The sequence below is a fragment of the Ranitomeya imitator genome, chromosome 3 (assembly GCF_032444005.1).
Source record: "Ranitomeya imitator isolate aRanImi1 chromosome 3, aRanImi1.pri, whole genome shotgun sequence".
Taxonomy (NCBI): Eukaryota; Metazoa; Chordata; class Amphibia; order Anura; family Dendrobatidae; genus Ranitomeya; species Ranitomeya imitator.
In genome coordinates, this window is record NC_091284.1 from 126,770,411 (window position 1) to 126,785,269 (window position 14,859).

The 14,859-nt window shown below is 43.4% G+C and overlaps 1 protein-coding gene across 4 annotated transcripts in view; it reads right to left on the minus strand.

The window, feature by feature from the left end:
* Positions 1-2,435: 2,435 nt before the first annotated feature.
* The window catches only part of STX1A (syntaxin 1A), a 212,375-nt gene continuing 199,951 nt past the window's right edge, over positions 2,436-14,859 (minus strand). For 2 of the 4 annotated variants that reach the window (XM_069761405.1, XM_069761406.1), the window contains exons 7-10: positions 10,296-10,369; positions 7,427-7,564; positions 5,045-5,155; positions 2,436-3,561 (exon numbers count right to left, since the gene is read on the minus strand). In XM_069761405.1, the coding sequence (XP_069617506.1) occupies positions 3,484-3,561; positions 5,045-5,155; positions 7,427-7,564; positions 10,296-10,369 (401 nt within the window). In that variant the 3' untranslated portion in view covers positions 2,436-3,483. Of the gene's footprint in view, positions 3,562-5,044; positions 5,760-7,152; positions 7,565-10,295; positions 10,370-14,859 lie in introns of all 4 variants that reach the window. The other 2 variants (XR_011319792.1, XR_011319793.1) reach the window with 2 other exon arrangements.

Below are 14,859 nucleotides of genomic sequence, written 5' to 3' on the forward strand. Positions count from 1 at the left end.
CGGGGGGTTCAGGGAAGCCCGCAGGAAGCCCCCTCCCTGCGCGATGCTTCCCTGCACCGCCGGCACATCGCGATAATGTTTGATCGCGGTGTGCCAGTGGTTAATGTGCCGGGGGCGGTCCGTGACCGCTCCTGGCACATAGTGCCAGATGTCAGCTGCGATAAGCAGCTGACACCCGGCCGCGATCGGCGGCGCTCCCCCCGTGAGCGCTGCCGATCGCTATGACGTACTATCCCGTCCAGGGTCAGATAAGCCCAGGGCACCTCGACGAGATAGTACGTCTAAGGTCACAGAGGGGTTAATGACCAACTGAAAAGATGGTAACAAATTGCAAGCTTTCGAGACTACTCAGGTCTTCTCATCAGGCAAAGACTAATACAAATTCTGAAGAATCACATATTTATGCACAACACAGCACAGAAATAATGCCATAGATAAGACAGGTGACGTGAAGCATAACTAACATTATACGAGAGTGATAAACAGTTATGTCCATAAATATTGGAACAGTTCATAGATAAAGAGTGTGAATGGTTTTATTGTCCTCTGATTGTGGTCTGGTTCTGTGTTGTGATGCCCCCACAAGGTCTGAGGAGCAAACTCCTTAATTGATGTAAAAAGACATAAATCCATGCGACACATTCATTCCTGCACTGAGTGTATCAAAGGTCATGATCAGCTTATATTCCCAGACTCTTCTGTCTCTCTAAGATTTGAAATTACCCTTTAATACAAGTAATCTCATGTCCATGGTGCTGTTACCTGGGATGCAAAAATCGTTTGCCACAGGTAGATTCATTCTTTTTTCTCTTATTGTGTCGGTGAGAATTCATCCTTGTCCTTAGATTTTGCCCTGTCTCCCCTACATACAGACTCCCAGTTGGACATTTAGTACAAATAATTAAGTACACCACATTAGATGTGGTGCAGCTGAAAGTACCCAGTAGTCCTGATGTGAGTTGGGGATCTTTATCTTGTCCGTGGTCATTATAAATGGACAGGTTTTACATTTTTTCTGGTTGCACGGAAAGGTTCCTGCAGCTGTTGGAGAGGACAGGGAGCTTCTGAAAATGATACTTCTTAGATTTGTGGGCTGCTTAAAACACAGTAGTGGGGGGTCTGGAAAATGGATTGTAAGCTGACATGCCAAGAATGATAATTTTTAAGGAATATTAAAAATAATTTTATCTGATGGACGATTGTTTTATTTATTTCTCATGTAGTTGCCAACCTGTTTACAATGGCTGATTCTTAGCAACTCTGTCAATTTAAATGCTCCTTTACTGTGCAGGCATGGAAATGGCGTTAATAATATTGTGATGGACCCATTATAAGATTTATAGGTGCAGGAATATCAACGCGTTTCAGGAATGCCTCTTTATTAGGATTTAACCACATCAATCCTGACAAAGGAGCCGATATGGTCCTAACAACACATTGGTATTGCTGCCCCCATAAATCTAATAATGTCTACATACTGAACTTAGGGAACATTTTGAGTCATCCTGACCAGAAGCGCGATCTACACAGTTTCTCATTTTTCCACTTCTCTTCTGGCTATGTTGGAAATGACTGCCCAACAGAGCCAACACTGAGTGCTATGAGATGTTACCAGGTACAGATTGGGACTGAAATTCAGTCCTGGCATTTGAAATCACACAGGCCCATGTTGTCCCCGTCCCCAAGAACCAGATGGGATATATTACTAATATTACCCTGGATTGAAGAAAGCAAGATTTCCTACAAGACCAATATTTCTAATGACACACATGGCCTGCTGGGGTAAGTGACTCTGTGCTCCGTCACAACTCTTAACAGTATGAATGTCTTGAGAACACCGATTCTGTTAACAACTTAGCAGACAAGGCAGCCCACGACCAGACAGGCCCTTCTGGAATTTGCCAAATGGCCAGTCCGGCCCTGGGTGTTACTCTCTTTGGAAACCTTGACAAGGCAATCATACAGCTACTGTACATGGAGTCACTAATAGAGTTGAGCAAATATGTCGCCGAATCTGAATTTGCCATATTTGTACCATATTAGTGCCCTATTCGTGTCAAATTTATGATTGATGATCAGTTCCAAACATATTGGTTCATTTCTACTCCCATTGACTCCAATGACATCCGGCTAATATTGCAAAACCAATTTTCGCCGCCGATCATAATCGGACCCAAATTTTGAAAAATTCGCTCAACTCCGGTCATTAGTGCATCCAATCTGTAAGGATCGCAGTGTAAAATAGTCATTGCTGAATGCTAGGGCTGGTCTATGAAACACTCTGAGATAATAACCTCTTAGAGGGGCCAGTTTTGCATACTTTTCCCAGGGAACATTGGCACACAGCCATCTTACCTTTTTGCAGGATCCATACTTGAAGAATGAGAACCCTAGAGAGTTTGTCAACAATCTTAATAAAAACAATACAAGGCGGGTTCCCAAACGCACATCATTTATTACCGTAAATGCCACAGAAAGGCTGCAGACAAAATACACCAGGAAGATATAACACCAAATATAAAAACTCTCCTCACAAAGCATGCTGGTGATTAATCCCTTTCCGAGCTGGGAAAGTAACAAGGGTTTTCCCAGCTCTAAAAGGGATTAACTCCCGACTGGTGCAAGCCGTAAGGCACCTCAGGGCTTGGTTTACCATCATCAACTCACCTGATGGTTGTGCCCGGCCCCACTGTGACATTTCCACAGCTTCCAGTACACAGGAGTCTCCTCACACACTGATTCGTCTGCATATGTGGTTTAGAGAGACATATACACAGGTGGACACCTTGCTCACACAATTACAAAAGGAAATGTATACACATGATACAAAAATATGGGAATGTGCTCCTCTCCCGGAGAGGTGTTGATAAAGGGCGAGGATCACACAAAACATATTCCAACCTTAAAATGCTTAACCAAACACTGAACCCCTGTCATGCAAAGGGGAGGCCAACATGGTCTGTCCCAGCGCGCTGTCCCAAGTTATTTTTTTGTTCAGAGGGGGAGGAATGTGGTGGAAAAAATTGGCTATGCTTGGCACTTTGGCCCAACACTGGAGTGTCTAGTTGGCTGTTGTAGAGACAGGTCCTTCCCCGAACCAAAAAGGCATCTGGTGGGCATGGGGACAAAATATAAAGGCAGCACAGGAAATCTAACCCTATATTATTCCCTAAAAGCACCAAGCCGGATTCACCTTTGCTGGAGATTGTTCTTCTTGGAGGGAAGAAGCATGGACATTGCTTTGCATACAATTCCAAGTCAGTGGTCTGGCTTTGTAAAACCCCTTCCTCCCCCTCCCGCAGCAAACAGTCTCTCCCTGGGTACGTGCGCTGGGTTACACACAGGGTAGTCATGCAGAGGGGCTCTCCTCTTGGGAAGTCTGTTTTCGCTGTCAGTCCCCCACCTTCAGGTGCAGCTTACACGGAATACCGCACATTTCCTGCTATGTCCAGAACATGCATTGTGTGCTCGCTGTTCCGTTCTCTATCCAAATATTCCTCCGAACGTTGAAGCAATGACAATCCCAAGCACCACGCAACAGATGATGATCATGATCTTCTTCTGCAGAAGACAAGATAGAAGCAGTCAGCAATGTTTTGAAAAAAAAACAACAACATTATAGTACAACAAATCATCCTTAAAAGGGGTTGTCCAGTGAACAAAAATGATTACCTGTTACCTATCCACGAGATAGATTGGTGGAGGTCCAACCATACGGGACCTGCTCCGATCGGCAGTTTGTATGCTCCACTAACTTTCTATGGTGCTGCTGGAAAAATCTGAATGTAGTGCTCGGCAGCCCCAAAAAGAGTGAATGGACTACTGTTCGGACATGCGCACTGCTCCTTCAGGCTAACTGGGGATAATGGTAACAAAAGTGCTCCGTTCTGCCTATTAGTGCAAGCCCTAGAGATCGGAACCCTCGGATCTATCCTGAGGATCAGTGATATACTGTAACTTTACTGGACGACCCTTTTAATCAAATAAAAATAGTACTTAAAAGGATCCTGTCAGGTTGAACATTGTGTCTGCTAAATATGGATGCTAAAATGAGTCCATATTACACTCATCCTACATAAAGCCTAACTTGTATCATTTTACAGTCACATAAATGATTAAGTTGCTCTAAACATGAGCATAAGAGTAATTATATCTGTGTTCCCTTGCGTTATTTAAAGGTAATCTGCCAGTAGGTTTTTGCTATGTAATCTGAGGACAGCATGAGCTAGGGGCCGATACACAGATTTCAGGGATGTGTCACTTCCATACAATGAAGGTTTTAGCACTAGGAGAAAATCATTGCCTGGACTACAGCTCATGTGAACACTAGTCCGACCACGACCCCTTCTCTGATAAGTAGTTCACTCACTGAGTTTGAAGTGATATGTAAATGAGGCTGAAAGACTATGGTAGGTCTGAAGCCTTTTTGTCATTTCTGCTTTGTTCTTTGCTGAGTGCCATCTCCTGCTTGACTGATTGCCTCTATGCTGTGTAACTACAGGCAAAGGAGCCACCAGTCAACAAGAGGAGGTGGCGCTGTGCGGGGAATAGAGCTGGAGTGACGGAGACTTCAAATAGCTCTTCAGCCTCATTTACATCAAAGGCTGATATCTCAGTAATGGAGGAACAGACTGGCCATGTAGAAGTATTGCTAGACTTGACTTTGAAAATAGAAATAGTTTTGGGTGTGTAATCCTGCTGACAGATTCTCTTTAAACGTAAACCGACTTTCCCATCAAACACGATGGTATCTGGCACAGATGTGAATACAGTCTAGTGTAGAGGTAGAATATTATTACGTTGCTAGCAGTCTGCATGTCGATATTTGATGAGATGACAAAATACGCTTTTCTAAGCAGAAGTAACGTTAGAGACACAGCATGGGAACTGGTCACTTTCATGGGACAAAGATATATCTCAGGATGTCAGCAGGTCATAGCCAAGACTCAAGTACAAGCAAGGCTGTAGATGATGGGTGATGTGTATGCCAAGGAGGGTGCCACTGCCTCTCCGTGATAGGTAATTAAACGGAGTAACCACTTACCCTTCTGGCTTTACTCTGGTACTTGACGGCTTTTTTGGTGTCAGACACGGCTCTTTCCACATAATCCACAGAATGCTCCACATTATACTCTATGCGGTCAATCATCTCTCCCTGATGGTGTGTACAAAGAAGGGGGCAGGGAAAAGGAGAAACAGAAGAGGCCAAAAAGAAGGAGCCAGAGAAGTTCGGAAGACATCAAGAGAGAGAAAGTAACACAGAAAAGTTGGAGAAGTACAAAAAAGCGACATACAAGATCAGACACATGCAAGTGGTCATAGCCATGGCAGAGAGGAAGCATGCATTATTAGTTAGGACAAGAATGACATTTATATCGAAGACGTGGTTTACAGAGAACAAGGCAAGGACCGACCATGGAGGAAGTAGAAGATTTAAAGCCCAATCCAGTAAGAAAAGTGGAGACAAATAAAAAGGTTCCCCCAAACATTCAAGTGACCAGAAGAGATGGACATGGAAGGCACGATGCAGAACAGAAGTGGCAACGTTCAGAATACACGGGAGACATGTCCAGGACAACAGGAACAGAAGTAAGAAGAGAGAGAAGGTAGAAAGTGATACAGGAAGAGTGAGCAAGGGACAACAGAAGAGGGCCAGAAAAAGAGTTACTTAATAGTTTGCTGTTAAATCTTCATCACTTGCATGTTACCTGTTCTTCTGTGGGTGACTCTCAGCCCCACTTGCTCCGATCAGCTTTAACCTGTATCAAGGTAACAATATGTGTGAGATTTCCAATCCAATAGAACAATTGTACCCAAGTACAAAAATATGGAACAGGCACACAACGACATGGAAAGTGTAAGAAAAGCTGCACTCAGAAGGACTATCCTGTACAGTACGGCCATTACATAAGTAACACTGATCTCGTAAATGGCCAATTTCAACCTTTACTTGTATATTAAGCAGCCATCAATTCCCTAGTATAGACTTTTCACTGAAATCTCTTTTAGATCCAACATTATTCCTTTTCTAAGGTCCCTAAATAGTAAAGTCCGTGTGTGCCTCATATCAAGTGTGCCTCAAATTAAAGTATTTCAATACTTAAAAAGTTATACATTAATAAGGTTTTACATGTTTGCAATTTTGTGACCCAAATACCCAAAGGTGTTGGGAATGTCCCACACCTAAAGCTGTTACAGGGCTCACGTGTGGCGGGGATTTAAACTGTCTGACTTTTTTTTTTTTTTTACACCCAAACCAATGTTATTCTATGGGGCCGTGAACACATCAGATTTTTTCCTCGGACCGAGCCGATCAGAGGAAAAATATTGTAACACGCCAGAGTTTAATCTCAAAATCAGAACGCAAGAGGGGCCATGAGTCTGTGGAAATCATCGGACTGCACTCGGATGACAGAGTGACTGAGTGCAGTCTGATTTCCACGGATTGACAGTTTTTGTAAGTATCAGACAACGGTCGTATGAAGGTTGGGGGATTACGTTACATGACACTACATTGAATAAGTGGGTGATTTTTTATGCAATAGGCGTTACAGTTATCTAGTTCTCTGCATTGGACACTAGCACCTAACCACACAACAGATTTTTATTATTTAAAGGGACACTGTCACCTGAATTTGGAGGGAACAATCTTCAGCCATGGAGGCGGGGTTTGGGGGTGTTTGATTCACCCTTTCCTTACCCGCTGGCTGCATGCTGGCTGCAATATTGGATTGAAGTTCATTCTCTGTCCTCCATAGGACACGCCTGTGCAAGGCAAGATTGCACTGTGCAGGCATGAACTACGGAGGACAGATAATGAACGTCAATCCAATATTGCAGCCAGCGGGTAAGGAAAGGGTGAATCAAACACCCAAAAACCCCGCCTCCATGGCTGAAGATTGTTCCCTCAAAATTCAGGTGACAGTGTCCCTTTAATGGTGATGTTTTTGGTGGAAAGAAATGAGAAAAGTTGCTCCACAATCAGGATACCTTGATAATACACTATATAATTTTTTTTTTTTTTGGGGGGGGGGGGAGGTGTTAGCATGCAAACAATAGACACTATCCACTGCCAGGTAATCGCAGAGCTGAAAGCACACAGCCACAAAACGTACACTGACAAAACACGACATGGACGCGGTTGGCACCTACCAGCTGAGATCTCATCCCACACGCAGCATGGGAAGTAAAGACAGGAGGGAGGGTGAGAAACCCAATGCCCAAGTGCAAACTGTTGACCAGAGCACCTCCATTTTAATATATATTCTCAATAAATGCAATACCATTCCTATATCATATTATGGTAAAGGAAAAATACGGGGAGGTTTATTAGTATGCTTCAGCACATTTTTTTTTTTTTACAGGTAAAGTGTCCGCCCCCCTTCACTATGATACGGATTAAAAATGGAGGTGAGGTTTTACACACCTGGCTCTCTACAAGCATTGCCATGTCCATAAACATGTCATGTAGCTCTCGAATGCTGTTCTCCAGCTTTATAATTTCACTGTGCCGAGTCTCAATCTCATTCAGAGCTTGCTTCGTAATGTTGGAGTCCATGATGATCTGCAAGACAAGCACGAACAAGCCAGATTGGATATCTAGTTATTTTTTATGACCCCCATGATGGGGTTGAAGAAGTAAATAAGCTCTAAATTGGGCATGGTGGCCATAAGTAGTCGAAAGCTGGCACCAATGGGTTGAGGTAGAGATGGTAATAATGCACAGTGTAGCTTGAAGTGACCTCAATTTTTGTTTCTGCCTAATATTGTATAGATTCCCCTTAGAAGGCAAACACAGCGGTCACCAATCAGCTCCACCAAACCTCTGACATTATTGTGTGGTATCTGGCACAAAGACGTTATCTTATCAGTAGATTCTGCGAGCCCTGAGTTTTGAGGTGGGCTTCCTTAGCCCGCACTTGCTTTTTTAAGCACATCCTACGAACCATTCTGAATAATTTTTGAACTGTGGCAGGGCACTTAATCCTGCTGAAAAAGGCTACCGCCATCAGGGAATACCATTGCCATTAGTGTACTTGATCTGAATAGTATTTCAGTAGACGATATGTGTCAACGTAACATCTGCATTAATGTCAGGATCCATGTTTTCCCAGCAGAACATTGATCACTATCATACTACCTCCACTGGCTACCCATAGAGCATGCTGGTGCTATTTCTTCCCCAGGTACATAGTGTACATGAATCTGGTCGTCCGTGTAATATAAAAGAAAATGTGATTCATCAAACCAGGCAAACTTCTTTACGTAGTTCAGTTGTAATGCTCACATGGCCATTTTTGATGCTTTCACATCAGTCAGCCTTGAGCATACATGACCATGTCGCAGGTTCACCGATGGTACTTCTTACTAGATACTAAGCGCAGCATACTGGGAACACCAAACAAGACCTGCCAATATGGAGATATTCTGACCCAGTCGTCTCTTAGCCATCACTGTTTGGCCCAAAATATCACTCAGTTCCTTGTGCTAATTTTCCTGCTTTCCTGTATCACCTTCCAGAACAGACTGTTAATCTGATGCCTTGCATATTCCACCCCTAACAGGTGTCACTGTCATGAGAAAATCATTATTCTCAGCTGACTGATCGATAAAGCAAGTACTGAAGCTTTCTAAAATAAGGTCTCCATCTTTACAGGACAGTGGTAAGTCCAACAGGATGTGAGGAGCTTGTTTTGTGAAAATTGAGGACTTTGTGCAGAGACATGGCAATGTTCGGGTTAATAATGGATAGATGCCTACAAATAATAAAACAGTAAAGTTACGATGCTATAACAAATTAGGTTTGGGCAATTAGGTATTTAGCGCATAGCAAAAAGAACCTAGTGTCAGAGGCTTAGATGGGGCCACCACTTAGCGTATTTCAACCATTCTGATGGGCAAATTTTCTCTTCTACTTCAAATCTCTATACGTTTACAAGAGAGACCTAACCAATGAGAAGGTTTGGTGGCGTGACCATGGTGTAAAGAGAAGTGTACATCGGTCAGTCTTCCTCGCTATGCCACACCTTAGTGATAGTCCTTATTGCTGCGTCCCCTGCCAATTAGTCTAAAGCTAAACTTTTGCTATCTCCCCATAACCTCAGGGAACAATTCCTTAAGGGGTATTCACACTACAAGATAATCATGAATGTGCGATGTTAAAAATGTTTGTTTCACAGTTATCTTGCTCTGTAAACAGGCTGCCAATCACCCGATAAACGATCAAAATGATCTTTTATGCCATACAAAAAAAAACATCATTCTCGGTGGTGCATAGTCCTGTGTAAACAGGACTCATACTGCCGATAACTATGGCAGCGATGCGTGTTGAGTGATCTAGTATAGATCTGTCTCTGCAAGCATTTATTCTAACAAAAGCCAAGCCGTAAAACTTTACCGATTAGCGGTCAGCGGTCGAATTGTGCTGCCGGGCCGGTCTATGTAGACGAACCCTTAGTGTGTAGCCTGCGATTTTCTTCGTACTTGAACAGGATTTGAATAATTATGATACATCATTAAGAGTACAATGCAAAGATCCTGAATATACATTTACTTAGAAGAGTGAGAATAGATGTATCCCATACCAAGGCAATATATATCTGCCTGCATTCCCCCACACAAGTGATATTATACAAGTGTAACTTTATATCCACAACCCATTTCTAATTAACTTGGAGAACTAGAACACCATATTTGTCTAAAGGCGGTTGTTCACTACAGTGGTTTTTCGGTCTAAGAATAAAAGGTTGCAGTGACCCTATGTGACTGCAGTCTGCTGCATAGTGGCAGTGTGCGATGCACTAATTGTCACGATTCCCCTGTATTTCCACTGTGAATGGCACTGACAAGACCATACATATGCGATTTGCATAGTTGCGGTCACATGCCCACTAATCTCATTCTCTCAATAGAATGAGACAAGTCACAATTCGGTATTCTCCAGACTGTCACTGTTAGATCAGAGATCCATAATATTGATGAACTATCCTTATAACCCATTCAATGTCTACATCTGGCTCATAACAGCTGAGGGATGGTGGTGCCACATGTTGGAGGCCCACGAATCTGAAACTTAGGACCTATCCCAAGGAAACTCATCAGTATAAAAGTAGTGGACAACATTTAAATGGTCCTAGAGTCCAAGGACGGGGATTAATGTCCTGATCTTTAGCATTAAAATAATGGTAAAATTAGTATATGTGTTGCATATAGATGAAGGGTGGTCCTCAAGAGTTTCCCAAAGAACCTCAGTAACCACCAATTAGGCTTCGTAATCCAAATAAGAGGACTCATACCCCTGATGAGAAGATGGCTGGGTTTCCACTTTCCAACATGTCCTCCAGCTCTTCACTTGTTGTGGTTCTTCCAGCTGAGTGGGCACAAAAAACATAAGTATATTGTGTTTACATTGTTCGTGAATACAAGCTGATAAACTGCATAATGTACAAATCATAGGATACCGTGATCGGCTTTGCCACAAATTCAGAAGACATCTGCTGTGATCTTGTCCATGAGTTTGAGAAAATGTCATAGGAAAAGTGGCTACTGCTAAAGATGATATTCTCCACTGACATAAACTTAGAGGGACTCTGTCCGCACAGGATGAGTGTTCAACCTAAGTCCTGTCATTCGGCGGGGCCAATTATTTACATACACCTTCACTCCTGCTTGCTTTATCTCCACCCCTCTTCTTTGATTGACAGCTCTGGCTTCATGGAGACAGAGAAGGGCAGAGATAGATGGAAAACCAGCAGGAGGGAAGGTGTATATAAACCACTTGCTCCACCATGGAGCCCCGAGTGCCTGTCCTTGGTCTGGACAGTCGTTCTGAACTGACAGCCCCTTTAAAGGGAACTTGTCATCAGGATTTACCCCTAGAAGACACTCCCCCGGAAGAAGCTATACGCGAAACGTGCGTTGGGGCACACAGGACTGCACACACAGGTCATGTATTGCATCCTTTTCTCCTTTTGATATGCTGTTTGATATATGGGGATTTACCCCTTGAGCACAGGTAGGCTCTGTAGGATAGCATTAGCAATGGCTGCTATATTAAGCACTGTTTGCACTTTATTAGGATAGCTGCCATTGTGCTATATAGGTCTTTTTACCTAATTACTTTCCTATAGCCTATATGGCTTTCTTTGGGTACGCAGTATTCTTTTCTACCTATTATGTATGACCCATGGTCGCGTATATCCAGAGTCGTCTAACAGTTTTTTCTATCTGTGCCTCTGTCTATATTGTTTTTGGAGACTTAGTGAGGGTGCCTTGCACGACCGTTTGTGATACAGTCCTATACTGCATGTGTATCTCGCTGAGGACAGTATGTATCTTTTGTGATTTAGGTTATATATGTGGAAATTGTTTTATTGTGTTGTACATCTATGTAATAAATATATATTGTTATTTTTTGACATTTGCTTCCTTCGTTTTCTTCTTTGGTTGTTGCTTTGATTGTGGGAAGAGTCAAATGAATAGGCCTGGTTTTGATATATGAAATATTTACCCCTAGAAGGTATGAGAAGCACTTTTATCAGCCTCTTAATACTCCACTTAATGAAGCTTCTATTGTCCCTAAACACTACATGTAAGTGTTTAAATTCCAGGTTTAATTGTCCCTGCTCTGCCAGCGCTTCTCATAGGTTCCCTTTAAGAATAAAATAGAAATAATACACTTAGCGATCTCAGCAATGGATTACAGTTATTAACAAATATTGTATACCGATATCTGCTAAATATGACAGATATTTCACTGCACATATAGCAAATAAATCAAATGAGCTTCAGGATATAAATTTTAAATATGTTTCAAATAATAATAAAAAAAAGTGATCTGGACCACAAGCCACAATGCGAAACCAGATGGACGGCCCAGATTGTGGCATGTGTCATCTGTTACAAGTTAGGACATATTCTACCTTCTAACTAACTGCAAGTCTGATACATTTTCTAAGACATATTGTAATCTGCTAATTGACAAAACAATGATATGCAGTTAATTTGAATATATAGAAATATATCGGTTTCTCTGGGTATAATCATGTTATGGATTGGACACACACCGATATACCCACTATATAGTCAGTGCAGGCCATGGTAGCCCAACATTCCCCTGCTGCCCCTTCTCGTCACCGTCATTGATGCTACCTGTAGGTGACACCCCGGATTGCTCAGTGCGTTTGCATCGATCACCTGTTAACTGTGGAGGAAACAATTTTGTTTGCCCTTATATAACAGTGAAGCTGTTTCTACTGCCACGTTTTTTAATCTCAAAAATTAATTAAAGCATACTTATCATAGTGACATTCTAGAAGTTTTGATCTGTGGCGGTTTGGATGCTGAGGCCACCACAGATCATTAAAACGAAGGGGCAGAAGCATTCAGCTAAGTGCACTGTTCCTTCATTTTGATTGTCCCTTTCTGGAGAGTTGGGGGAGGGGGATATAGATTTCGTAAAGACAATAGATGCTCTGCGGAGTGCTTCTTCTGCATTGTTTCAGAGGTCATTTTGGGTCTTAACATTCAGACCCCCACTGATCAAAACTTTTCTATAAAATGAGAGGTATCCTTTAAGTTGGTATCATTTTGTTACGGTATATTACGGATACAGTCGGTTGCTTCCTAATTGAAAATGAGGCTTGAGTGCTCTAGGAGTGGCAAAAGCACTTCCCAAGCTTCCGCAGCTCTGTTCCTCTCCCTGCCCAACTTTCCTCTGCTTGACTGACTCTGTAGTCAGTCAAGGCTGTGTTAGCACCTTGACACGCCCAGAGCACTTAAGCCTTAGAAATATAATAATTAAAACCGTTTTTTTTTTTCAGTCAGTGAGCAGCAGATTGAATCAGTAAAGGTTTGGATGATATTATGTTTCAGAGAGCAAAATGAACATGAACAGTTCAGGGGGCTGGATCACACTGACATGTTCCTTATAAAAGTCTGCCAGTTGATGCATTAACTGTATATGCAACCATCTCTGGAACAGGTACAAATAGGAAAACCGGCAATCATATGACATTATTCATATTTTAGGAATTAGGAGGCTGGTGGTAAGCCATAAAGACTAGTCTATAAGAACACTTGTTCGACACTTTTCATTTCCAGTGAATACAGAGGGCATATAAAGTAATAATTCTTAAGTAGCAAGTCCAATTAAACTTTGTGCAGTCCAGACAGGTCTACTTGAAAATTAACATGAATTCTTACACGTCCATTCAGACATCATCTATCGACACCCATATGATTGCCAAAACCAGGACATGTTGTTTCCCCTATTTCCAACATAGAAACCAACTAATCAACAGATACCAAGCCAGTTATTGCCTACAGGGTGATGTACCTATTAGTCCTCTGACTCCATGCTGTTCTCATGTATTAGCAAACAGGACACTTATTTCCAATATAAATAACAGGCTAGTCCCGCAAATCACAGAACAACCTCTGGCAGAACTCAAGGGCATATCCAACCCCAAGAGATATTCCTTCATCTCCTTTTCTTCCTGCCTATGTCATTCTCTGAACGGACTGTCACTATAAATATGAGCTGTGGCCGAGGTGATGTCTCCTTCATGATAATGATCAAATATCTCCAGAGTCGGAGGGGGGCGTGGCTATGTAGCTGAAGAAGAAGGAGGCATCCTAGGAGAGCTCCATACATCCTGAGCTGATTTTGCTATAAATATTGTGCGTGACCGAGCGGTACTAGCCCGGATCGGGACCCCATGCACCGGAGAGTCTGGTGGACCTTCTGGGAGACCGCTGTGGAGATTTGCGGAGCCGGGAGCTGCAGAAGCTAAAACAGGCAGGAGAGCCCCATGTGCAGCGGCGGCCATCTTGGGAGCGCGCGCTAGGGAGCACAAGACACCGCGCTGTTCATTGCCGGAGCTGGACCCCCCACTATCTCGGAGGCAGCGGTGACTGACCGCACTGGTGGGCGCGACGAGGGACCTGCAAGAGGGAGCAGGAAAGAACGCGGTGCTGCTCTCTGCTGGAGCCGGGTCCCCCTCATCTTGGAGGCGGTGGCGGTGGATACTACTGGTAAGCCGTGAGGACTGATGCAAGTGGCGGTACATGCCGGGGGTAGCGGCCATCATATCAGCGCACACCCTGACAGTTAGGGAAGTGCGCTTCTAATCTTATTAGCGGCGCTGGGCGGTGAGTGTGCGCCTGAAGAAGTAGGGGTGGTGCAGTGTGTGCCCTGAGAAAGTGGGACCTGCGCCCCCCTGTCGGGTGGACATTTTCCCTGCTAACGCCATAACATTACAGGGATTAACCCCTTTTCAGCTGCTCCCCTTACGATAACTGTGGAATTGCACGGCTTGAGTGTTACAGCGGCTATCTCTATATACCGGATACCCTAAACTGCCTGCCCAGTGGACTCCTGTCTTATAACCTCGGGCTCCATAATACAAGTCTCAAAATCGGAATACAGCTTGTCCATAATTACTCCTTGGGTCGCTTTGTGAAATCCCCTTGTGAATATCCATCATGCAGCACCCTAGAGGAGCATCGGCTGCTGAAAAATTAAAAAAATATGCCAAAGATGATCCTCATGATAATGTGCGCAATCTTAGAAATAATCCTACACCGTCTCAACGTAAAGGACGCCCCTCCGACAGCAATGAGGAGGGAGGAGAGGATGAACTGACTCTTAAACAGGCATCAGAGCAGTTGATGCAGGCTATCTCCCTCACTAGATCAGCTCTTACGGAGAAAATAGAAGATGTGCATACTGAGGTGGGACGCCTGCGTCATGACATGCAAACTATGAGAGGGCGCATCACGGAGGTTGAAACGAGGGTGTCTCATATTGAAGACACTATCGCCCCTATGGAGGCTAAACTGACCAAAGCTGCCGGATCC